The sequence below is a fragment of the Tachypleus tridentatus genome, chromosome 8, assembly GCF_004210375.1.
Source record: "Tachypleus tridentatus isolate NWPU-2018 chromosome 8, ASM421037v1, whole genome shotgun sequence".
NCBI lineage: Eukaryota > Metazoa > Arthropoda > Merostomata > Xiphosura > Limulidae > Tachypleus > Tachypleus tridentatus.
The window spans coordinates 147558308-147584264 of NC_134832.1; the positions used below are offsets into that span (position 1 = coordinate 147558308).

Sequence of the window (25957 nt, forward strand, 5' to 3'; positions counted from 1 at the left end):
TCACTGGTTCGTGATTGTAGTAGCACGAGGAATCACGACATGAGAAAGATCTGTCATAATGTGGTTATAACAAAGTAAAGATCATTTGACATCGTGCTCACGTTGATACCAACTAAACTGATCATAACACTGTTAACTTCTTACCCGGTCAATACCGAGTTTTGTATACCTTCTAAAAATATGTCACGAATAACACGAACGCTATTTTTTTTGTCGGTTGCAGACACAAAAACAGAATTTAATAATTAACTACCACGTTTTGAATTTCCCAGGATCGATCACACCTGGTGAATTAACTATTCAGAGAACAGAATAGGCGATCTGGATCAATGAAATCTTAGTATAGTGATGATGAAAAACATAATAAATTTTTAAAAAGGCGTTGTTGCTCGGTGGAAACGAAGCCAACAATAATATAAACAGAAACAGAGCATCAATTCGCCTCCTAACAAACAGAATGTTTCTGTGAGTAAATTTATTCTAAAAAGAAACACTTACAGAAGGAGGCTTGAAAGTCAAGCGGTGAGTGAAGTATATAAAAATGCGTTAACGGTAAAGTATGAGTGGATAGTGAAACATATAAAATCAAATGTGTGATAACGCCTAGAAGATAAATGATTAGCTGAATCTATAAAAGTAAATTTAAGTGTGACAAAGTTTAAAAGATCGCAGTTCAATCGACTGCACATGCTGTACTGGAACCAAATCATAATGTTTAAAATGGCTGAATCAATTCGACTGTAATTACAATACTAAAAGAAACGTTTAAAACGCTAGTTGTGCTCAAGGAGTGAAGTTTTGATGATGTAATCCGACATACATTACTTACTGTCGTTTTCATATTTGTTCTGATATTTTTATATTGTTCCAAATATTTTTTGATAAAAAACAAACTCTACAACTTTTCCCCCTGTTTTTTGTCAGTCAAATGTTGATGTTAAAACTATATATATATATATATATATATATATTCCGTTTTTGTATCTCCCTCAGATATTCCAATTCACCAGCATGGCCTTACTGTACACAATAATTTATAAAGTAACACTGTTTTTCAATATTATAATGACAATCTCTGGAACAACCAAATATCAAACTTCCAGCTACGTTAAGATGCACGTGAACCAGTTACTCAGTTCTTCCAGTCCCATCTTTCCTACTCAGAAAGACTGGACTTGTAGCAAGATATGTGGAAGATTTGGATTGGACTGTCGTGGATTTAACTATTGGCCAAACACTAAGACCTGCCAGCTGCTAAACTGGTCTGATCCAGAGGTTCTAGTAGAAGAATCGGGAACTGAAGTTTACATGAAACAGGCAAGTGTAGTTTAATTATAATGAAGGAGTTAGAACAATAAATCTTAATTTTGAATTAAACATTCGATAAAATAACAATATTTTAATGTTTCTGAGTAAAGAAGAGGAAAATGTTTAAGTTTATGTTAAACAGTCGATCTGATATTTGTATTTTGAACGAGAATATGACAATATTTTGATAATTAGTGGATGTAGGAACAATCAGTGTCTTATGTCTATATTAAATGGATGAGCCAATCTTGTCTTCTTGTATTTAATGGCGTGAAAAAGGTAGACCAACAAAGAGTAACTGAGAATTCTTTGATATAGGTTTCTGAACCAACAGGACCTGAGAGTTATATGAATCAGGTTTTTGAGCCAACAAGACCTGTGGGTTATAAGAAATAAATTTATGAATCAACAGGACCTGTGGGTTATATGAAACAGATTTCTGAACCAACAGGATCTGAGAGCTATATGAATTAGGTTACTGAATCAACAAGAGCTGAGGGGTTGCATGTAACGGATTTCTAAATTGACTGGACTGCGGGTTTTCTGAAATATTTCTAAATCTGAAGGGCATGATAAGTATATGAAAACGTTTCTTAACTGACAGAATCTGAGGTGTCAAACCCATGGACACCCACAGGGAGGGGCAAAAGGGGGTGTTTGCCATACTTATATTTTACAAAAACGTTCACGAATCATGATGTAAACTTAATATCGTAGCCAAACTAAATATTATTAGTAAATTTTATTAAAGCTGCAAATATGTGTTTGCTTTTAAACACACATAACACACATTCTTTTAGTCTGTTAACTTATACTGCAAAATATGATTCCCCAAACGCGTCTTGTCTCTCCTCCTTGTATTTCAGTTCGTGTTCCATCTATTCACATACTTCACAAGATGAACTGACGTGGTCAAGTGTAAAAAAGTTTTAAGGGACTGGCAGACCTACTAATATGTGAATAAACCATGATAATGTACTAAACTGACAGGTCACTGTTCTTAACGAAGAGAGCACCAAAAGATGTGGACGAGATGATGAAACTCGTAGAACAGTATAGGTAAGCTCATGGAGGAAGTCTAATTGACAAGTCCAAGAATAACAGTCAAAGTTGAAAACAAAAGCAACTGACCAGAAACGGGACACCACCAAAGATGACAAGAACTCTATAAACTTGTTATAAAATGGGGCACATTGCGAATAAGTTCAAGTTTGTGGCCAAAAGGTAACAAGTTTGGTTTGTTTGAATTTAGCACAAAGCTACATAAGGGTTATCTGTGCTAGCCATCCATAATTCAGCAAAAGGAAAACAGTTAGTCATCACTACCCACCTTCAAATCTTGGACTACTGTTTTAGCAACGAATAGTGGGATTGACTGTCATATTATAACGCTCTTACGGCTGAAAGGACGAGCATGTTTGATGGGATTGGGATTCGAACCAGAGACCTTCAGAGTGCGAGTCAAGTTCCCTAACCACCTGGCCATGTTAAACCTAACAAGCAACAACAGAAGTCCAAACCTAAAGTTAATGGGGCTACCTACACAGGTGGTGTTGGCAATAAACAAGAAAAGAGTGACAATCGCTGTGGCTACTGGTGTCGTAAATAAAAGAACAGAGAAAACTTGGTAGCTTCATCACAAGAAGGAAGCGACATTTCTATGACTAAACACTGCAGATGAAAAGTTTACCTTAAACAGGGCATGAACAATCGAGATCTGAAGTTAAATCGAAACCAGCAACAAACAATCAAAAGTTGGAGTTTATATAAAATAGAATATGAACAGTAAAGATAAGAAATTTTATGAAAGAGAATAGAACACTCTGCTTTCAAAGTTTACCTGATAATATATATGAAAAATTATGATACGGAATTTACGTGAAACAGAAGATGAACAATCACGTTCTGAAGATTGAATGGAACAGTATATGTACAGTGTGGATCTGAAACTTGCCTAAAACAAGTTATAAATATTTGAAATCTGAAGGTAATCTTATATATAACATGAACACAGTTGAAATCTATAAGTTAATCTTATGTAGGATATGAACACAGTTGAACTCTAATGTTAATCTTATATAGGATATGAACACAGTTGAACTCTCAAGTTAATCTTACATAAGATATGAATTGTGGAAATCTGAAGATAACATAGAAAAGAACAAGAATAGCCGAGATATTAAGTTCATTTGAAGAAAGACATGAACTTTCAGGACCTGAAACTGAACAGAAACAGGACAAGAGCATCCAAGATTTAGAATTTACAAAACTCATGTTGAAAGATGATTTTTTTTATTGCCAATACGATTGGAAAACTGAGTTTTAAATACATTAAATAACTCTATGTTGAAATACGTTTGATCAAAGTTAAGCCTAGCTTCTGTTCAGTCCTTTCAATATTCTTTGACATCACATCCGTACTCTCTTTCACAGGCAACCGTCAGAACTCAGGTTAATCTGTAACATACGATGGACTTTGATAGTCAGAGGTTTATCTAAAAGAGATATTTGAATAATAAGAGAGATTGTCAAATAGAATTTTAGATGTTTGTGAAAAAATCTTACATTTTATAGATAAGTTAAACAAATATTCTATATTTGGTCGAACATTTATTTAAAACAGGTATTTGATCAATCCATGTAAACGACAATAACAAAGACAGGTAGATGATAGAGTAGATAACTGTTAGCATATTAATTTTCTTATCCAGATAACATGTGAAGATAATCCTTGCTACAATGAAGGTACCTGCGTTAATAAACCAGCTCAGGCATACAAGTTCAAATGTATATGTCCAATTGGCTGGTGTGGAATCCGATGCAACCAACGTAAGCATTTTAGTTCTTGGAATTAAATATAATTTTTTGACAAAATAATAGCTTTTTGTTTTCTTTCTGGAGCTTTTAAAGTTTTCTTTCTGGAGCTTTTAAGGTTTTCTTTCCACAACAACTGTGTTAAATTCATTCTCTATATAATACATTCACCTGTTTTCTCATTGGATAGTCTAAGGTCTTTGCCATAACAATGCGGTTAAGTTTCTGCTTTATAGAATACAATAATCTTTCCTTTCACTGGGATTTCTAAGAGTAATTTTCTTTTACACATCACTTCTCATGAGACTTTTCTTTGTACAATACCAACAACATTTTAAATAATAAAAACTAAATACTAAAAACGTAAAATGTTGAAGTTTAACACACTACAAAAGTGGTGGTAAAATCTATAATATTTAAAAATCATTTTATCTTGTGGTGCTGTGATTTATCTAATCAATACGCTCAGGTAGAGTAGAAAGAAATAATTAATTATCGTTCACTTACACCTCAATTATTTACTTTCGCAAACAATATTAACTGTTAGATAAAATTAACTCGTGTTACGTGTTGACTTTTGTTACCGTGTATTGAATACTGTTATCACATGTTGAACCCTGTTAAATTATGCGTTGAATAGTATTACCACTTGTTGAACACTATTATCACGTGTTGAGGTACTTGATGAATTGATCATAGCTTTTACATATTGGACACTTTTAACACATCAAATTGAGGATGTCACCACAGCTGTTCCACTGGATTCGGGAATGGTAACCTTAGATTCTGGAATGGTAACAAGTTAAACTTCAAGATATTTAGGATTATGGGTCGTGTGGATCATTTTGATAACTCTAGATCTTGAAACAGTAAAACGTTAAATCCTAAAATGTTAGGGTTATAGATGTCTGATAATTTTTATAACCCTACTTTCTGGAATAGTAATAAACTAACCTCCAATAGGTTTAGGGCAATAGATCGTGTACAGATTTTGATAATGCTACATCCTGCAACAGTAATGTTAGATATACACGATTGTTCGTTTTAATTTTAATAGAGGAGTATTATTTAGTTTATACCGCGTTAGCGTTAAAAGTTAAGTATTTTAAAATCAATAGTTATGACAAGTTTCGTTACTTAACTCCGTACGAGTCGGTGGGCTGAGCAGATAGCCCGATGTGGCTTTGCTATAAGAAAAACAAACAAACAAATTCTTTGTCCCCCGCTAGTGCAGCGGTATGTCTCCGGATTTACAACGCTAAAATCAGGGGTTCGATTCCCCTCGGTGGGCTGAGCAGATATCCCTTTGTGGCTTTGCTATACGAAAAACACTCACACTCACCCGTACGAGTCGCATGCTGTCTACGTAGTTTAATTGTTGTTCTAGGCTTATATAACATTGTTAACATACACTGCTGGCCAAAATCTTACGGCCAATGAACATAAAGAAAAAATTTGACTTATTAGACTCAACCACTTATTTGAGTAGAGCTTTGAAAGATGAAAATAAGAAAAGGGAAAATAAAAATAAAAAACTATTTCATCATTTAATAGGGAAAATGTGAACACTATGAAATTAGCCTAAATACTAGCTGGTTAAAAGTTTAAGACCATACCAAAAAGAAGTCCTAAACAGGGTAGGAAATACCCAACAAGAGGTATCAGTAGTGATTTGCACGGCCGTCAGTGCGAATAACTTCAAACATTCGCTTTGGCATGGTCGATATAGGCGTTTGCAGAAGGCTGGCTGGAATGTTATTCCAAGTGGTGAAGATGGCTTCACGAGGATCATGCACTGTTTAGAATTGACGTCCATTTCTATAAACCTCCTTTGCCATCCACCCCCAAACATTTTCAATGGGGTTCAGTTCGGGCGAACACGCTGGATAGTCCAAAAGAATCACGTTATTCGCCATGAAAAAGTCCTTCGTCCTGTGGGCATTGTGGATTGCAGCGTTGTCCTGCTGAAAGATCCAGTCATTTTTACACGAGCGAGGACCTTCAGTCAATAAGGATGCTCTCTTTACCATGCCAATGTAGCCAGCTGCTGTTTGACGCCCCTGTATAACTTGTAGCTCCATTGTTCCATGGAAGGAGAAAGCACCCCATATCATGATGGAACCTCCTTCACTGTGTCGTGTAGAAAATGCCTCCGGTGGGGTATCCTTATCGTGCCAGTAACGTTAGAAGCTATCTGGACCATCCAGGTTAAATTTTTTCTCATCAGAGAACAAAACCTTCGTCAACTTTTCTACGTCCCATGTTTGATGCTTCTCAGCAAAGTTAAACCGAGCTGTTCGTGGTGTGGAAGGAGACGTGGCTTTGAAGCCGTTTACGGTTTTTAAAGCCTTTCTCCTGTAGATGCCGTCTTATTGTTCTTGAGCTGCATTCTGCGTCTGTTTAGGGTTTTAATCTGGTTCGACGATCGGCTGGTGTCTTGCCAGACAACCCGTCGAATACCCCTGCTTAACGCTGGCGACATTTTCTTGGCCCGACCACTTGAAATTCTCGTTCCGTATCCCTCAGGGTCTTTTAAGAAATTTGCAACAGCAGTTTTACTACGCCCAATCTCGCCAGCGATGGCAAGTTGAAAGAGACCTTGCTTTTGCAGCTTGACAATTCTGCCACGTTCAAACTCTGTCAACTTTTCAGCCTTTGCCGTGTTTTTACCCAATGTAACACGGGAGATGTTGAAGACGCTAATGCTTGAACACAAATGACTAAATTTCGTTACGTGTTTATCGATTAACGCTTCGTTTCAGTATGGTCTTAAACTTTTGACCAGCTAGTATTTAGGCTAATTTCATAGAGTTCACATTTTCCCTATTAAATGCTAAAAAAGTTTTTTTTTATTTTCATCTTTCGAAGCTCTACTCAAATAAGTGGTTGAATCTAACAACGCAAAATGCGTATTTTTTCTTTATGTCCATTGGCCTTAAGATTTTGGCCAGCAGTGTATCTTATTTGAAGTATCTAAGTGTTTTTCGTTATGTTAATACTGTTCTTGCTAGAGGGCTAGATATTTCGAGAATTTTCTATTGTGTGTTATAAATACGTACAGTTGCTGTTTTGAATTAAGCTACACAATGGGCTAACTGTGCTCTGCCCATCACGGGTATCGAAACCCGGTTTTTAGCGTTGTAACTCCACAGACATACCGCTGAGCCACTGGGGGACAAATACGTACAGCTACAGAAGTAAGTTATGATAGTGAAAGGAGAGCAAGTAAGTGAAAGTAAATAATAAAAAGGTGAAGTTAGTCTGCGTGATTGTCTGTTTAGCCGTAAGGAACAAGTTTTACAGTTCGCATTATGAAAACATAGATAGAGAAGAAGTGTTTGTCTTGTCACTAGGGGTTCTGAAGCAACTTAACCAGCCTGTGCAGACTTTAGACGAACATATGTGTTAAAATACTGTTTTTAACGTTAATAACAGTAGGCCTATCCGTAGTTTAATTTACGTATTAGAATTAATACATAAACAAAACATAAGATTTAACTGAAATACTACTTAGTAAATTTTATTATGCTTTTAACTATAACTGAATTTGATAAAACTCCCACATTAGACTATTTTGCAGTTATATCACCGAATTTATCAAAAAGTAAAGATAAAAACCAAAAAAATCTTTCTCACAAATTAACATGAATATTTAGCATTCAACATAAACACCATAGTTGGGGCATGAACAATCAGGTGATAGATTTGTTGTTAAGCAACGATGCATATTGTTGAGCAGTATCAATAAAAGGTGTGTGAAAACGTTTTCGACAGGGAATACCGTATTTTACGTCTTGTAAGGTGCTACATCATGGAAAACGCACCCTAATTTTGGAAAGACAATTCTAAGAGGCGCGACGTGGCCAGGTGGGTTCGGGTTCGAATCCCCATCGCATCAAACATGCTCGCCCTTTCAGCCGTGGGGGCGTTATAACGTGTCGGTTAATCTCACTATTCATTGATAAAAGAGTAGCCCAAGAGTTGGCGGTGAGTAGTGATAACTAGCTGCCTTCTCTCTAGTTTTACACTGCTAAATTAGGGACGGCTAGCGTAGATAGCCCTCGTGTAGCTTTGCGGGAAATTCAAAAAACAAACAGATACTTAGAAAAATATATTTTGACTCAGCAACAAACACCTTGATGCAGCCTTGGCTTTTTTTCAACCTACTGACTAAATACAGTCAAGTACGCCATATTCTTCACAGTATATCGATAATATTAGTTAAATTAATTGTTTCATGCTATTGAAAATACTTGTAATTGGTAAGTAATGAAATTATAATCGGTAGGAGAGGCCATTTTGAGTAGACCCTAGGCTAACCTCTTGCCTTAACCAATCTCTTTTGTCTTGGAAGAAGCAAAGGGATTTTTCAAGGAATTTTTAAAGAGAAAAAAAGGGCATCTTACAAGGCATAAAATACGGTAAGCCTTTTATAGTTAGTGATAACATTAAGTACAGTAAAGTTAAGCCTAGGGATCTGAAATAGTCTGGTGGTTAGAGCGCTCTATTCGCAATCTGCGAGTTTAAATCCATCGTAAACGAGATATTCTAGTCCTTTCGGCGGTGGGTAGTTTTGACTGTCTGCTATATCTCTTGTCTATCATTGCTAAATTAGGGACGGCTAGCGCAGCTTTCGTGTAGTTTCGCGCGAAATTCAGAGAGAAAAATTTTAAAACGTTCACAAGTTAGAATATTAATTTATCTCTTTATTGAATATAGGAAGTAGTATTTACTAAAAAAGGCTTAACTGATGTTAGGCCTAAGACAAGTGGACTTACAGATTTTGGTGTTTGCGATTAGAATTCTATTGTATTATTCTAGAAATCCTACACTTAAAGAAGTACTATTGCGATAAAGACATTACTTTGACCGCAAATGTTTTGAGAAACTGTTAGTTTGGACATATTGTTCGTAAATAGAGGGGTTTTATTGTATCTAGAGGTGACTTGCAAAAATAGATAAAGATTTATAAATTCAATTTTATTCAACTAATATTCATTTATTATATACGTACGATTTTATAGCCTTAAAAACAATAACACAACACTACTATAAGGCCTTCGACCTTTTATTTTTCATCGACAAAAGAAAATCTTCAGAAATACACGCACATGAACAATTAGGATATACCTTACACTGCCGTAGAAAACAATTTTGGAATGTCTCCCAAAATTTTTTTGAAACACTTAATGCAACGAGATTGAATCTTGAGCTATTTTATGTACCAATACTGTGTACAGACAATGAAACGTATTGAATTAAAGAAAGCAAGTTTCGGCATATAATGGTAAACTGAACGCTGGCGTATATATTTTCATATCATGCATCTCAACACTGTTATTGATAGGCAGAGAGTAACGTTCCGACCTTCCTAGGTCATCTTTAGGTTTACAAGGAGCGAGTTTGCAACTGATCGTTGCTGGTGCATGTGAACGAGTACGGGATTGTAAGGGGCGTTGCAGTTGGATGTTAGGTTATTAATTAGTGTAGGTACAAAGGTGTGCCTTTATATTGGCTTAATTTTGGTTTTAATTGTTGTATAAGGAGGGCTTTTTTGATTTTGCGTTTGTTTAAATTTGTTTCCCTGTTTAGTATCTGGGTGTTTCCTATGGTTATGTTGTGTTTAATTGATTTGCAGTGTTCAAAAACGTGTGAAGGCATTTTTGTTCTTTGAATCTAATTTCCATTTTTCTGCTTGTTTCTTCAATATAGAAGTCGTAGCAGTTGCTGTATTGTATTTTATGAATTTTGTTGGTGTTCAGATTGTCAGTGTAGTTTTTCCATAGCACGGAATTTAGTTTTGTACCTGGTTTTTGAACAAATTTGGCGTTTACTGGAATGTTGTGTTGTAAGTTTCTCCAAATGTTGGTAATTTTTTCGCCGATGTTGGGAATATATGGTATGCAGCAATATTAAGGTTTTGTAGCTTGTTGTATCTTGGGATTTATTGTTGTTTGTTTGTTGTTGATATAGGTGTATGCGTATAATTTTTTCCACGGTTTTTGGACGAAATTTGTTGATGTTGATAAAGTGTTGTTTTAGTTTGACTTGTTTTGAATTTCGCGTAAAGCTACACAAGGGCTATCTATACATGGATCCATGTAGCTTCTTCTGATTCACATTCTGGCTAGTCCCTACATTTTTATATCCACAGTTAATACCATGGACCCGTGTAACTTCTTCTGACATACCTTGTGCTCAGTCTCTACATTTTATATCCAAAGTTATAACCATGAATCCATGTAACTTCTTCTGACCAGTCTATATTTTATATCCAAAGTTATTATCATGGATGCGTGTAGCTTCTTCTGATTCACCTTCTGCTCAGTCTCTATATTTTATGTCCAGAGTTATTACAATGGATTTAAATGGTACTAGATGTATGTTGCTCATGGTGGGTGACTACTGTAGTTATCCCAGTGACTGCTTATATCATTCATCCACCAATGACTGTATTCTATGGCACCTTTTAAGTAATCACCTACTTCGTTGGTGTTTATAGTGTCACTTTTGAGCTCAGATATTTAAAGGAGGTGGCTGAAGTACAACTCATGACCAGTCTTAAACAGATGTCTGGTATGCTTTCAATCATCGGTAGTAACTTAGTTCTATTACGTACTGCAGCTTTTAGTGCACTGATGCATTTGGTAACTTTGTTATCCTGGAGTTAATGTATATGGTGAGGTTGAGCTGTCTGTAAATATTATATCAAGGTGCTTCAGTGTTTCTTCCAGAAAAGTGTCAGCGCTCACAATGGATAGAGATGGATTTTCTCATTGACTTGTCTGTTGTTGAATGTGCAGGGTCTCTTGAATCTCTGGTGCACACAGGAATGTCATCAGTAAAGGTCTAATGTGTTTCACTGTTTACTTTTTAGTCAGCACGGATGAGCATCTGGATTCTACTATATAAAACTACTACAAAAGTATTCTCTAGCTTCTCACATATGTATTGTAAATTGAGCAAGGTTTATCCAGATTTATTTCATCATGATAACTACTTGATAATGAGTAAAATGGTACTTCAATCTGATTCTAAATAAAACCTTTTGTTGTGAATAAAGACGATGGCTTGAAACATTAATTCTGAACTAAGTTACTAAAACAGACGTTAAGATGGCCTGAAACATTGATTTTGAACAAACCTCACAAAGATAGGCATGTAAAATACACCAAAGTATCTATCTGCTATGTCAATAAAAAACTCCTAGATTTAGAACTGTTGACAACAGGTTGAGTAAAAAGACAGTAGTAATCACTGCTTACGATTGAAAAGACAGTAGTAATCACTGCCTACGGTTATTCTTAGCCAGGTAGAGAAACTTGATTCTTACAGTTAAATGTTCCAGCAACTAAAAGAGTAGAACACGTGTTAAATGGTATCGTGTCTCAAACATTGGACCCTTCGAACTGCAATTCAACATTCTAACCACTAGGCCATGCTTGGCCAAACTTGACGGGTAAGTAGTCTGATTGTAGTTCTATTAGTTTAAACGTTCAGATTTTAAGGGTGTCTAGTGAGATGTGGTCATCTTGTGGGCTTGTAATAAGTTTCAGTAAATAAATAGTTGGTTCAATGCTCAACTGTTGGCTCAAAGTAAATCTGTTCTATTCCTTCTGTCACTTTTCACCCTATTTTTTCTTGTTTAAGCTGTAAAAATGTGGTTCTGTGGGATATAAAACATTCACGATATAGCTAGGAATAAAAACATCCACAATCGGCGGAGAAACAAGCGTTTGAATCATGTGTTGTTTATATCTTTTTGTATCTAAATTTCCGTAATGTACTGAAAGTCCACAGTGAAGACTAATTAAAGAAAACAAATATTTCTTTTTCTAAAAAAAGTGAATATTGAGATTTTCTATTTGTTTATTAAGGGTCATATCAAATTTTGTAAAAATATCTAGGTCGTCTAAATCCATATATATTTATATATTAGAATGTGGAGAACATTGAAAATTCAAAGAACACAGTGAACTAGAACTATGTTAAAGCATTGAGGTGGTCTAAATATGTGGATTGAGTAAGCTGCGTTGAACCGATTCCAAATATTCAAACCAGCAAGTCACGTGAGAACCACATACAATAAAATTTTGGTGGAATGAAATGTATCAGAACTACATCTTGACGTTGATTGCCGTTTCATATGCAGTGTGATGCGACTGAAAACTGACTACTTATAAGGAGGTTATATAACAGCCCTTTGTGAAGCAAAATATTCGTACACTCAGATTATAGAGATGTGTTCAGGTCGGAGATTAGAATTTACAAGACATAACTATCCCTAAAATTTATAGCATTGAAATCCCGAAACAAGTCGTATGCGTTAAAAATCCACTAACAGAAATGTCCATTGCAAAAGCTGTCCACATACTACAGGTAACAATACGCAACATAATAAAGAAGAATGTTCATATGGAAAAGTGACACGAGTCATTTGTGCCCAAACTGTTTTCACGATTCTTAAGGTTTTCAGGTGTCGCATACTTCACTTATCTGGAGAACAAAACGATTATACATGCTTTTTCATACAAAGAAATACTAGTCAAAATGTCTTTGAATTTCTGTGTGATCGGACTATTGACACAGGAACTTAGAAATCGTAATACTCATATACCAAATGTCTTATGAAAGGTTTCAGGGAGTTGTGGGAAGCTTTTGACAAGTCAGTCTTTCGACGGAGCGAATAACAATTGTAAGAAGCACAGCTTTTAGATAGATTAAGAACAAACGTGAAGACGTAGATTGTAATGATGTGGTGAGGTTCCAAAGTTGTTTTAACATAATGTGTTCATCCTCAGTGTAATGAAATACGGTTATATGATTGTAATGATGTGGTGAGGTTCCAAAGTTGTTTTAACATAATGTGTAATGAAATACGGTTAGGTCTAAAGAGCAGATAGTAATAATGAGCTGATTTGTGTTATAACATCATTCAAACCTAAATATATCTGAAAACTGATGGATTTCCATACAGTTTATTGAAATATGTTTATTTCTCTATTTGTTTTCTAGTTCACTATGGTTACGTCCACAGTACATGCATTAGCGGCTTAGATCTGAAGAGAGTCGACGGTCAGCCAATAGAAGAGTGCTTTAGGGGCTGTCTCTCCTACCCTGGGTGCAAGTCTGTGGACTACTTCAAGCTGTATCTTCACTGCTACTATAACGACCGCAACATAAGTGATCCTGGTGCTACCCGTTGTGGTACTGACCCAAATATCGAATTCTTGTTCCCCAAGTACTGTGATCAAAATTAGGGTTGCAGAAAGAGATAACGAGATTAGTCAGTTAGATGACAACAGCGACATTTGGTGTGATTTTTAGCAGTTAATTTACCATGACACATAAAGAGCACGTTGAATCACAAAATCTTCTGGTGAAATTGTGATAAACTTTAATTTCTGTTTCAATTTTGAAGAGTAAAACAACAACAAAAAACATAAACATATTTGGTTTGTTTTCCTAAGGTTTTTCTCTCTAATACCCAATTCTCGATACAAAAACAAAATTTTTAATTAACACATGAAAATAATTTAAAATTAATCCAAAACTTTTATGTTTCATCTACTCTGTAAAACTAGTCAAAGCAGATAAGTTTTAGTTCAATCAATACTTAAATTCATAAAATTTGACCATTCTTCTAACGGCCGCTAGAATGACCCTCCCTTTTTAAAAAAAAACAACAAAAGATGAACATAATTAATTTACAAATTCAAACATGCTATCCTTAATCCATAAATGGCAAACATACCGTTTTATTTAAAATTGAAAAATGTACCTACGTTAACACTATGATGGAACTTTTAATGACATTTATGACTACCTGTAAGTGCACATGCACGTTTACTCTATTTCTAAGTGGAAAATTAAACACTTTGAACTTTAAAACATAAGTTTACTAAATTAAAAGCAGTTTTTGATTAATAAAGACATATTTTCCTTCTCTAATGTAAAGATAAGTATTTGTGTTAGTAAAAAATCTCACGTTTTGGTCAAATAACCAGGTTTTTATAACGATTTCTGTTTAGTTGTGGGTTGGATCTAAGTGAAATTCTGCATGATATTGATCCAGAAAAAACACCAATGTTTTGCTTCATTCAATGAATAATTATTCCGGGTAAACTTACCCTTATGGTACGTGAAGCACTTTACCATGTTCACTTTTTCTTTTTCAAATCTCTCACTCAAACAGATCTTTATATACTGGCAGCTATATATTAATATTAAAATTAAAATGTATTTACATATATTTCAAATAGTTTTGTCATGTTATAACAACCGTTAAAATACCGTTTTGTTATTTCGTACAAAGCTACTCGAAGGCTATCTGTGCTAACCATCCGTAATTTAGCAGTGTAAGACTAGAGTGAAGGCAGCTAGTCATCACCACCCACCGCCAACTCTTGGGCTACTCTTTTACCAACGAATAGTGGGATTGACCGTGCCATTATACACCCTCACGGCTGGGAGGGCGAGCATGTTTAGCGCGACGCGGGCGCGAACCCGCGATCCCTCGGATTAGGAATCGCACGCCTTACGCGCTTGGCCATGCCAGGCCGTAGGCAAAACCGTGAAATTTGTATACCATTTTTCTTTTGTCTACGGTTCTCTAGTAGGTTATTTATTGAAGTCTACTGATAATATTTTTAATCCGCTTGTTATTTTAATATATTGTTTCTTTTATTTTCTGAACAAACTCTTACCATTTCTTTTATCAGTATAAATTTATTGGCCTATTCGATCTAAAAATTTAATGTCATATTTATATTTAAATTATTTTAATAAAACATGTCAAATAATTAAGACGTTCATATAATATTTTACACAAAATCTCTTATCTAGTAGTAAGTAATATGATTGTTTAATCTACGCAACCTGGTTAAAGTTTCAGATCTTACTTGCACGTTTCCCTCAAAACGTCGCACAAATTTCCCTATACAGAGTGACATTAGTTTGTTATAAATAAACTGTAATGCAAATTCAACTTCAACTTTATTTTAAGTTATGAAGCGTTGGAAAGAAGAATTTCTAGGCAAAAAATCGAAAGGAAACCAAGAAAAACTACGGAAAAGAAAAAATCAAGAGAAAATTCACTAAAGCAAGAAATAATATTTACAGAATAATTACAAAAAAAAACACTTTCATTGAGGACTAGATCGATGAAGTACACAAAAATCTTCGTAAAGTACGAACAATCACCACTGTCGAGAGAAACATACAAAATCTAAACTGACAAGCGTAAAAATTGGCCATCAATGTCGAGATAAACATTCAAAACCTAAACTGGCAAATGTAAGAAGAGGCCATCAATGTCGAGATAGACATTCAAAAGCTAAACTGGCAAATGTAAGAAGAGGCCATCAATGTCGAGAGAAACATTCAAAACCTAAACTGGCAAATGTAAGAAGAGGCCATCAATGTCGAGAGAAACATTCAAAACCTAAACTGGCAAATGTAAGAAGAGGCCATCAATGTCGAGATAAACATTCAAAACCTAAACTGGTAAATGTAAGAAGAGCCCTCACTCTGCGTTAACTATGCCAATCGAAATGTAATAACCCCTTCAGTCTACATATGTTTATATACTTCTTGACAAAGAACCTCCTTGTTACAAGATTTATCTCATCATTCTCAAACAATCGAGAAACCCAGAAACCATTAGGTATAGGAACAGCATAATGAATGCCAGGCACAGTTTAAAATTATGTGAAAAGTGAGCATGGACATATATATAACTATATATATATATATATATAATGTACTGACGTAGGGAAAGGTTTGTCTGGGTAGACAGCAGCTGTTACTAACTATATATATATATATAATAATGTACTGACGTAGGGAAAGGTTTGTCTGGGTAGACAGCAGCTGCTACTAACCATATATATATATAATAATGTACTGACGTAGGGAAAGGTTTGTCTGGGTAGAGAGCAGCTGCTACTAACCATATATATATATAATCATAATGTACTGACGTAGGGAAAGGTGTACTGACGTAGGGAAAGGTTTGTCTGGATAGACAGCAGCTGCTACTAACCATATATATATATAATAATGTACTGACGTAGGGAAAGGTTTGTCTGGGTAGACAGCAGCTGCTACTAGCTATATATATATAATAATGTACTGACGTAGGGAAAGGTTTGTCTGGGTAGACAGCAGCTGCTACTAACTATATTTATATATAATAATGTACTGACGTAGGGAAAGGTTTGTCTGGGTAGACAGCAGCTGCTACTAACTATATATATATATAATAATGTACTTACGTAGGGAAAGGTTTGTCTGGGTAGACAGCAGGTGCTACTAACTATATATATATATATAATGTACTGACGTAGGGAAAGGTTTGTCTGGGTAGACAGCAGCTGCTACTAACTATATATATATATAATAATGTACTGACGTAGGGAAAGGTTTGTCTGGGTAGACAGCAGCTGCTACTCAATCAAAGTTTACTTGATGGTTTTCACATTAGAATATGTTGTATATATATATATATATATACACAGACATAAAAAAATTCAATCTATTATGTATATATATTAATGAAAATAATTACATTTTAATGAAGTTAAATAGTAAGATAATAAGGAAGGACTGCGTTAAAAACAACAAATCCAAACCTATGGCTAATTATATAATTTATTTTAATTCAAAAACAAGCCGAAACAAAAACAACTCAAACAAAAAACGATGAATCAACTGAAAAGATCCCAGGGTACAAACTACAATATGGAACTATGAGGTAATCCCACATTGTAGCTTGTACCTTGGGATCTTTTCAGCTGATGCAACATTTTTTGTTTGAGTTGTTTTTGTTTCGGCTTATTTTTGAGTTAAAATAACAAAATATTCAAAATATATAGCGCTTTTTATATTTCCTTTTTTTATCTTGCCTCCAAATACTTTTAAGTCATCATTTCATTCAAAATTTCTTATTATCTGGCTACACCAATGGAATAATAAAAAACAAATTATATAAGTTACTGCACGAGCCTTAAAGACATTAGAAACGACCTTCCGATAGAGAGTCATAACAACTCTCAGGAATTAGTGGTAACTTTATCAAATAGATCTGGAGTGTAGCATTAGAGGAAAATTTCTAAAACTGAAGAGTGAAAGTAGATATTGATGAAGAGCGAGATTCTACGTTAACTTACTGAATATATAGAAAAGTATTATCTTACCAAACATATGAAATTTAGGATTTCGTGTGCACCTGACATAGTGGATGAAGATATGTTCTTTAGATTAAAGCAAGGTACCTTTAAAGAAAACTGTTAGTTGTCACTGCAAAATGCTATACAATGAGAATATGTTAATGTAGGACATCAGCTCTTTAATGGAAACATGGTAAACTCAAAGAATTGGTTCAGACATATTTCTGAGGTATATATTTTATTTCTTCTTTAAAAGTTTTGAATGTAGTTAACTTGTGAATGAAGACAAGTAATCTTAAACTTCCTTTGTCACCACCTTATTTAAGTTTCATATTTCAGTAACAATCCCAGAAAACTTATACCCACATTGCCATGTTTCTGTATTTTATCTTCTCTGAATTGTGGATCATGCCCAAGGAAAATAGTGATAGAATTCTAAGAGCAAGGAGTTATGGTATGCTAAATATATTATTATGTCTTTGATTTTGAATCTGAAATATATAAATCAATAATAATTTGTTGAACATGTTAGGTCTATCGGTTTTTAACGTTTCACCAGCTTTCGACGTTTAAACCCCAACCTTTAAGTACAGCACTGTATACATGAACAGCGTGTCATCGCCTAGCCCAATTGGTGAGTACTCGTATTGAACGAGATATCCCTTAACCAGTGATTTGTGTAAAATAAACGGTAAATCTCTTTTCACGAAACAGGGTTCCAGCTGACACTTCTACCACGCCATGTTTTCCTCATCTCGTGTCTACTGACTGATGATCGGAGAAGGAGGATAAAAATGCGAATTTATCCCTAAAAAACCAGCAACTAATCCTCAATTGAAAAATGAATACGACAGAGGTTTTCTCTGTTGCAAAAGAGACGTGATGTATTACAATATAAAATTCCAACGTCAAGATTAACACAGCAGTTGCAGATGAGAATGGGTATATTAACAACAAACAAACAGATATAACACATAAGAATCATGATTTTATTTACTGGTTTGATGTACATAATTGCTATTACGATATAAAATGCTTCTACAATTCTTCTAGAATGGTAATAAAACTAGGGTATGCAGAGAGAAATATAACATAAAGCTAAATGTTTATAGTGGGATTTTAAGCCAGTTAATCTAAACCAGAAGTAATCAGGAATCACCAGCTGTAACTGGTTCAGTTCAGAGCTTGGTATAATACGCACTAAATGTGTCTTGTGAATGTTATTGATCCACGTCAACATACAGAAAACAGCGTATATATTATATTAGGAAGTTTTCGTATTAATATTAACAGCCCATCAGAGCAAGCTACCTACTTAGAGCAGAACTAGAAATGAACTTAATAATGAGAATACTTAATTAAACATACAAAAGATTAGAATGTATTGTTTCATTAGTTGAGTACCGTTACTGTTAATAAACTTTCAAGTTCCATTAAATGACCCACAGTTATTTTCATATTACTCATTTCCCCCAGGAGTGTATAAGAAACATCGAACATTCGACTACGGTTTTTCGCGAAATATTTATGAATTCTTTGATTTTAACTGAATTTGAGACAAGAAGAAACTAGATGCCTTGTGAAACAAAGAGTGAAAATAAACCTTATTCATAACTAAAACAAAAGTTATTCATTCCGTAACTGTCGATGTATAAGAAGACCCCATGTTTAACACGACCCTAATTTTTTTTTAGCAAAGTAACTGAATTTCTTTAAGGGTCGGAGTCTAGAACGACCTTTATTATCAAGCAAGTTTTTTTTTGTAAAGACACTCTTTTAAAACTTAGTTTTAAGCCGTCATAACCTGCTCCTTCGTGTAATCATAACCACAAGTGTGCTTCTTCAAACGATACAGACATGGTATAACCGCCCCCCAGTGGCACGTCTGCGGGCTTACACACTAAAAACCTGGTTTCGATGCCCGTGATGGGCAGAGCACAGATAGCCCATTGTGTAGCTTTGTGCTTAATTCTAAACAAACAAACATGGTATAACCTAAGCCACAAACGTGTAATAAACAACTTTACCAAAATTTTATCATAGCTAATATCCTTTTCTATTACAAAATATTGAACCTTTTAGTTATGAAAAATCGAGACAAATGATACAATTACAAATATGCTACGGTAACTCAGTATGTGGCACGATATAAACAATTTGTTTTGGTTTTTGAATTTCGCGCAAAGCTACTCGAGGGCTATCTGCGCTAGCCGTCCCTAATTTAGCAGCGTAAGACTACAGGGAAGGCAGCTTCCACCCACCGCCAACTCTTTTACCAACGAATAGTTGGATTGACCGTCACTTTATAACGCCCCCAGGGCTGAAAGGGCGAGCAAGTTTGGTGCGACGGGGATACAATATAAACGAACTTACTCACAAAGAAAGCAAACTGTGATAAATTGAAAGGATTGGATGTTTTGAATTTCGCGCAAATTACACGAAGGATATCTGTACTAACAGTTCCTAATTTAGCAGTGAAAGACTGAAGAAAAGATAGCTAGTAATCACCACTCAAAGCCAGCTCTTGTGTTGATCTTTTAGTAACGAATAATATAACTTCTCCACGGATAAAGGGGGCGAGCTCGAACTTGAATTCAAACCGCGACTCACAGATTGGAAGTCATTCTTGATGACGAGAAACCTTTCCGAGATATATAGATTGCAAGTCGATCTCCTTACCACTTGGCCATGTAGGTCCCAAATAAAACAAACAACGAAGTTTCGTTGAACATACTATTCATCAAAGAGTTCTTTATCTATGAAACTGTATACAAGACGAGGGGTGAAACCAGACGAGTTATTGTAACGAAGCTTGCGATGTACATGTCTAAAACTCGGATCTTTGAAACTACCAAACCGATCATCATAAATTATAATAGGATAATAATTTTGTATTTGTTTGTTAGTTTTTCTTGTAGAAAAGCCACATCGGGCTATCTGCTGTGTTCACCAAGGGGAATCGAACTCCCTTATTTTAGTTTTGCAAAGCTGTAGACTTACTGCTGTCCCAGCGGGGGACAATAATTTTGTCACTAGGCAGTATTTTTTTATCTCAGCAATAAGTAAAACAATTGAAATATCCATAAAATGATGTTTCAGATTTAACCAATAAAATTTACAAATAAAAAAATCAGTAAGTTTCAAATTTAAAACAAATTTTAAAAACTTAAAAAAATTATCATTTTTTATTTAGTTAAAATCACACGAGTGTTGTGACAGAAAAGTAAAACACGTTTTATTGATAACTGTGTCTACAAAGAAATACTTCAATAAAGTCTACTCTGTGATGATAGCTCGTTTTTAAACTAAAATATAAATAAATCCTTTTTTCTCACGGATGGTGGAAGTTACTGAATGTCAAGTACGAGTATATTATTGTAGAACTGTCAGATAATTCTAGAATAGGTCGTAGGCTCAATAGCCTTCTGCAGGAACTAGTAGTTATAAATTTCCAGAGGACGTGTATTTCTGCTAATTGTTTTAATAGTAAACAGTATTTCTATACATCGGCTGAAACAGTACTTAAAAATGAAGTTGAATAACGATGAATGTCTTGTTTGTTAATAAGCACAACGTTGCACAATAGGCTATGTCTGTTTTACTCACCACGGGTATCGAAACTCGAGTTTTAGTAATTACAACTTTAAGACTTACTCTTGTGCCTCCAGAGAGCTGATGAAGGTTCGGTGCCTTTGTTAGGCAATTAACTTATAAATAGGATTATTGGTAAATGTTTGTAAAGCCGTCTGTGCTCTGTCTCCCACGGGTATTGAAGTCCGATTTCTAGCAGTATAAGTCTGAAGACATACCTCTGTGCCACTGGAGGGCATATAATTATTGATAATTAATTTAAGTTAAACTTAAAACTATTTAAACTTATCAAACTGAAAACTTGAGTTTTAGAAAGAGTAGAGTGAGGAAGAAAGAAAGTCTATCAACATTTCCACAGAAAGCAATGTGATACAGAACAATAGGTAGAGAGAGTGGAAGGAATTCAGTGACTTTCTTAACCAACGTGTTATCTGAAAACTACACGTACCTGAATAAATGAAATTTTGAAAAATTGCATTAACGAAGCAAACATTTGGTGTTTTTGCAGATCACACTACAAATATGTCGCAACTGGGCTTTTGAACTGTTTTATAAAAATGGATGGTTTGTAAGCTGTAACTTAGAAGCATTTAAAAATATTCTGAAATATATGAATTATATTCTTTGTGTTATTCCCAGTAGTTCAGTTCCGAGTTTGAGGGCTCACAGTTCTATAAACCGCAATTTGCTCATCGTGGTAGGTACAGAACGATAGCCATTGTGTGGCTTAATGACAAAAAAAAAAAAAAAAACTATTCGTGTTTGTTGGTTTCAGAAGTTTCACGAGTAGTTACCCAATTACTATTAATATTTAATTTTAAACTGACATGTTAGAAAGCAAGCTGATATTATACAGCACAACCAATACCTTATAGACTATCATTTTTCTGATCAAACAGTGGGATATGACTGTCATTGTTTCAGCGTATTCGTGTTTCCACAGGATGAAATGGCAACTGATGGCGAATCACGAGCCTCCGGATTTGCAGATCAACCAGTGGTTAAAGTGAGTTGAAGCTGAAGATGTAACTTCCACTAAGAAAATCGTTGAGGAGGGTCCCCTAACTATACGGAACAAGTGGGAGCTGAAGTAGTTAGAGGATAATTGTGGAAGAAATCAATGGAAAACACGCAAGTATACTTAAAAACTAGTCTTCACTGGGAAGAATGAAATTATGAGTAACTATACACAAGTGGTGAATCTACTAGTGATGAGAATGGTGAACCCTTCAAAGTTATACAACTCTTTTTGTTGCCTAAAGTGATGAATTTTCTTCTCTAATGTATAGTTTATACTTAAAACATTGTATTAGGCAGTTGTTTTTAAAGCTTCCTAAGAAAGGCCTAGCAAATTAATGACTGTCTCCATCTCTTCCAGATTTCCACTTTAACCACATGTGCTACCCGTTCAATCTCACCACATCCAAATTTTCTCTCACAAAAACAGTCACTCAGAATTAAAACTAGCTTGGGTCCTGTTTATGGTTCCAGAAAGAATTATACATCATGAGAGCTCCGAGTAACCAAATTGGAGTAACGCATGTAGCTAATCTTTAAGGTTTAAATTGGCCTAGGATGGCCAGGTAGTTAAAGCACTCGACTCGTAATCCGAGGGTCGCGAGTTCGAATCCCCGTCGCACCAAGCATGCTCGCTGTTTCTACCTTGGGGGCATTATAATGTTACGATCAATCCCATTGTTCGTTGGTAAAAAGACTAGCCCAAGAGTTGGCGGTGGGTGGTGGTAACAAAATGCCTTCCCTCTAGTCTTACACAAGTTAGGGACAGCTAGCGCAGATAGCCCTCATGTAGCTTTGCGCAAAATTCAAAACAAACAAAGATTTAAATCAAATTTGTTCTATATAATGTGGGTACATTTAAGGAAATTACACAACAAATCACCAACAAAATTACTTTAGCAATTTAACTGTTATAAATGATAAGTCAAACTCATTTCCAAAATTCCTTTGGATTTGCCAGTGGCAAGTAATGGTAAATTATACAGGCAGGGTCGTCCTGTCTGTTAGGTATAAAGTTGCAGGACATTTAGCCGTTGGTTGTAACATCTAAATCTGTACATATAATTCAGAGCCTTTGGAAAATCGAAATCTTTCTACTCGAAAACATGAAAACATCTACAAGTCATAGCTTTCTAACTTCAATAATGAGCAACTCTAAATATAAGAGACCAAGAAGAAATAAGAAAACCATATCTTTGTCCTTATTAACACTGGATACTTGGAACATTTACGAAGGAAGAAATAAACACCAAGAATAACCCCTAAAATAATTACAGACATAGCCACTTTCTCTTCGGAAACATATAATTATACGTAAACAGACATAAAGATACAACAGTGTTCAAAATAATACAAAACCGCTTAAAGATCAAATTGAGAAGAACATACCATCTACAACATATAAACCACTAACTGGTTATCACAAGTGCAAATCGGTAAAATTCGGTTTCGTGTTATGAATCGAATGATAGATGGTGCATCATATCCTTTTTCATCATTCACGTAAGGCTTTAACAAAAAACACCTCACACGACTAGGTACAATAACACCAACCTCTATCAAAAACACAGCATTAAATCTTGTACCACCACCATAGCTCTATTTTAATATTTTAATTTAGATATTTGTCTATATGGAGGAAGCTAATTATAAATTTGTTTGGATTACCACGAATATCGACTAGCGGTGCGAGTCCTCAGACATTGTGCCACGGGGGGCCTAAAATGTAATAATAATGATACAATATAACTCCAGGAATCACAGAATTAATTAGTTAAGGACGTATTCAGCAAGTTAATGAATTTATCAATTTATTGTCAGTTAGTGATTCAGTCAGTTTGTCAGCACGTTATAGATCAATTAACGAGTACATTCTGCACAAAGTTAGGCTTACATTAGTTTTATAGTTTGTTGAAAAATTTGTTTCTCAAGTTAGGTTTACAAGTAATCGTAGTTTCACCAAACATTAGTAAAAAAAAAATTATGTTCCTCATGTAAACTGTACTTGATATTATTATCACTGAGTTATTCAAAATAACTCATCCAACAGTTGTAATTTATAAGTGATAAAAACTTGCGTTCATTTACAGCATGCAAGATATTATTTTTAATTTCGCGCAAAGCTACACGAGGGCTACGTGCAATGCAAGATATTACGATCTCGTGAACGTACTAGTTCATTTTCAAATTCTTCTGAAAGAAAGTGACCAATTTATTCAGGAGGCTGTTGCACAGTGGCTGTATGTTCGCATAATTGTACAAAAAAATTTGTATTCGTTATGCGTGGAACTTTACATGTTGCAGTGAAAACTGTTTTGCATAGCTCGTAGTTCCTGTTACATTATGTGTAGTACAACATTAATTCAAGCCCGACAGGAGGTATTCTATTACCATACGTACTGTTTGTAGTTTTTAATATATTTCTTGTTGATGTGCCTGTGTTAATTTTTCGTCTTTCTTTTTGGCAGTACTTATCTATACCATTAATTCTGGTTTATAAATTTATGGCCGTTATGGAGAAAGTTGGGAACTCTTTCAAATTGGTACATTAATTCAATGTCACATTAAGGGTATCCATATCACAGAAAACTAAGTAAAAGGAATGTTCACATTAAGGGTATTCATATCACAGAAAACTAAGTAAAAGGAATGTAAAATTACACGTATGCGAACAATGTCTTTCTGGCCCCGAGTTCCTTTCAAGCAATTCAGAGCAGCCTTGGTCTAGTTAATTCATAAAGCAAGACCACAGGAACAAAAACTAAAACCAGAACAAGTCCAGTTCAAATATTAGGCATGTCGTACAGTAGTTCATAAATGGAGAATATATATATATATAGAAAATACAATATATGTAGAAATAAAGAAAACCCACTTTCTTTTCCAACAGTTACTCAAATGATTAAGCCAATAGCATTTGCAAGGTTCATTTAGACGGGACAAGTATTTCCCTCCCTGTCTAGGAAAGTATCAATCTATAAAAAAACAGATTCATATGGTAGGAAACCCCAAGTTAATAAAAACCAGAATCAATTAGCCTTCCTCCTGTAAAGGAATATTCTGGATACATGTTAAGAGTTTTACTAAAAACACACGTTACAATTAACTGGATGCTCATGTTCTGTAACTCATTACAACCATCCATGTGATCTACGAGGTCACAGCAGCAAATACTTACGAAGTAACTGTGTAATACCACAAATAAACCCATCTATCCACTAAAATCGCAATTAGTTATCCAAATGTCACATAGAACAAAGTTTAGAGCAGGGGTACAATTCCAGACATTTTGAAAGGTTCAGATGCAATCACTTCTGAAAGACTTAGGCTCTTCAAGGATCATACATCTTCCAGATTATTAGAAAATCCTTGAATCTCAAGCTTTAGCACAAGCACTCCCACTAGCTGCAAGCCCTCATCTTCATGGAAACCCACCTGTGTTCCCACTAGTCAGATAGAAGAGAACCACAATGGGTGGCCAACTTCACAACTGGAAGATTAAGCCCTAATACAGTTTGTCATGTATTCGTATTCATTGTATATGGAGCAAAACTGATACATTGATAGAACCCTTCAACAAAGATGTACAATCCAATATTTATATTTTTTCTCCTTGTATATCATACAAACCATATGGTTTGTGTGCTACTTTGCATTAGCCATTTAGAATACATGGAAAATAATTTAATAACATGAATAAACATTTCACTTTTAAGCTGCTCAAGGTATACGACAGTGGAATAAACATGTTGAGAAAGCAACTAGTGCAACATGTGGCAAGTCATTTAGAGCAGGTGGATGACTTATCATTTTCCTTTGTGGATTATCATTTGTTACACAGTGCCACATTTTCCATACCATAGTTTAAGTACAACTTTTTACAGACCTCTTTCTGAATGATCTTGGTACCCCAAGTTGATCCATGTTCCTATGTTTCATAATATCTTTTAAAAACATGGAATATCCCAATTTTGGAAATTATAAATTCTCAATCTTCATAAATGAATGGCATTCATAATTCTACATATTTCTCAGAAAAAAAAGTATTCAGAAATCTT

At 34.9% G+C, this 25957-nt stretch overlaps 1 protein-coding gene across 1 annotated transcript; it reads left to right on the plus strand.

Annotated features, from left to right (window-relative positions):
• Positions 1 to 423: 423 nt before the first annotated feature.
• On the plus strand, positions 424 to 14338 carry LOC143224310 (uncharacterized). Its single transcript, XM_076452707.1, has 4 exons — positions 424 to 522; positions 994 to 1317; positions 4020 to 4137; positions 13138 to 14338. Exons 2-4 carry the CDS (start codon positions 1012 to 1014, stop codon positions 13380 to 13382), a joined length of 669 nt encoding a protein of 222 aa, XP_076308822.1. The 5' UTR covers positions 424 to 522; positions 994 to 1011; the 3' UTR covers positions 13383 to 14338.
• Positions 14339 to 25957: the final 11619 nt, after the last annotated feature.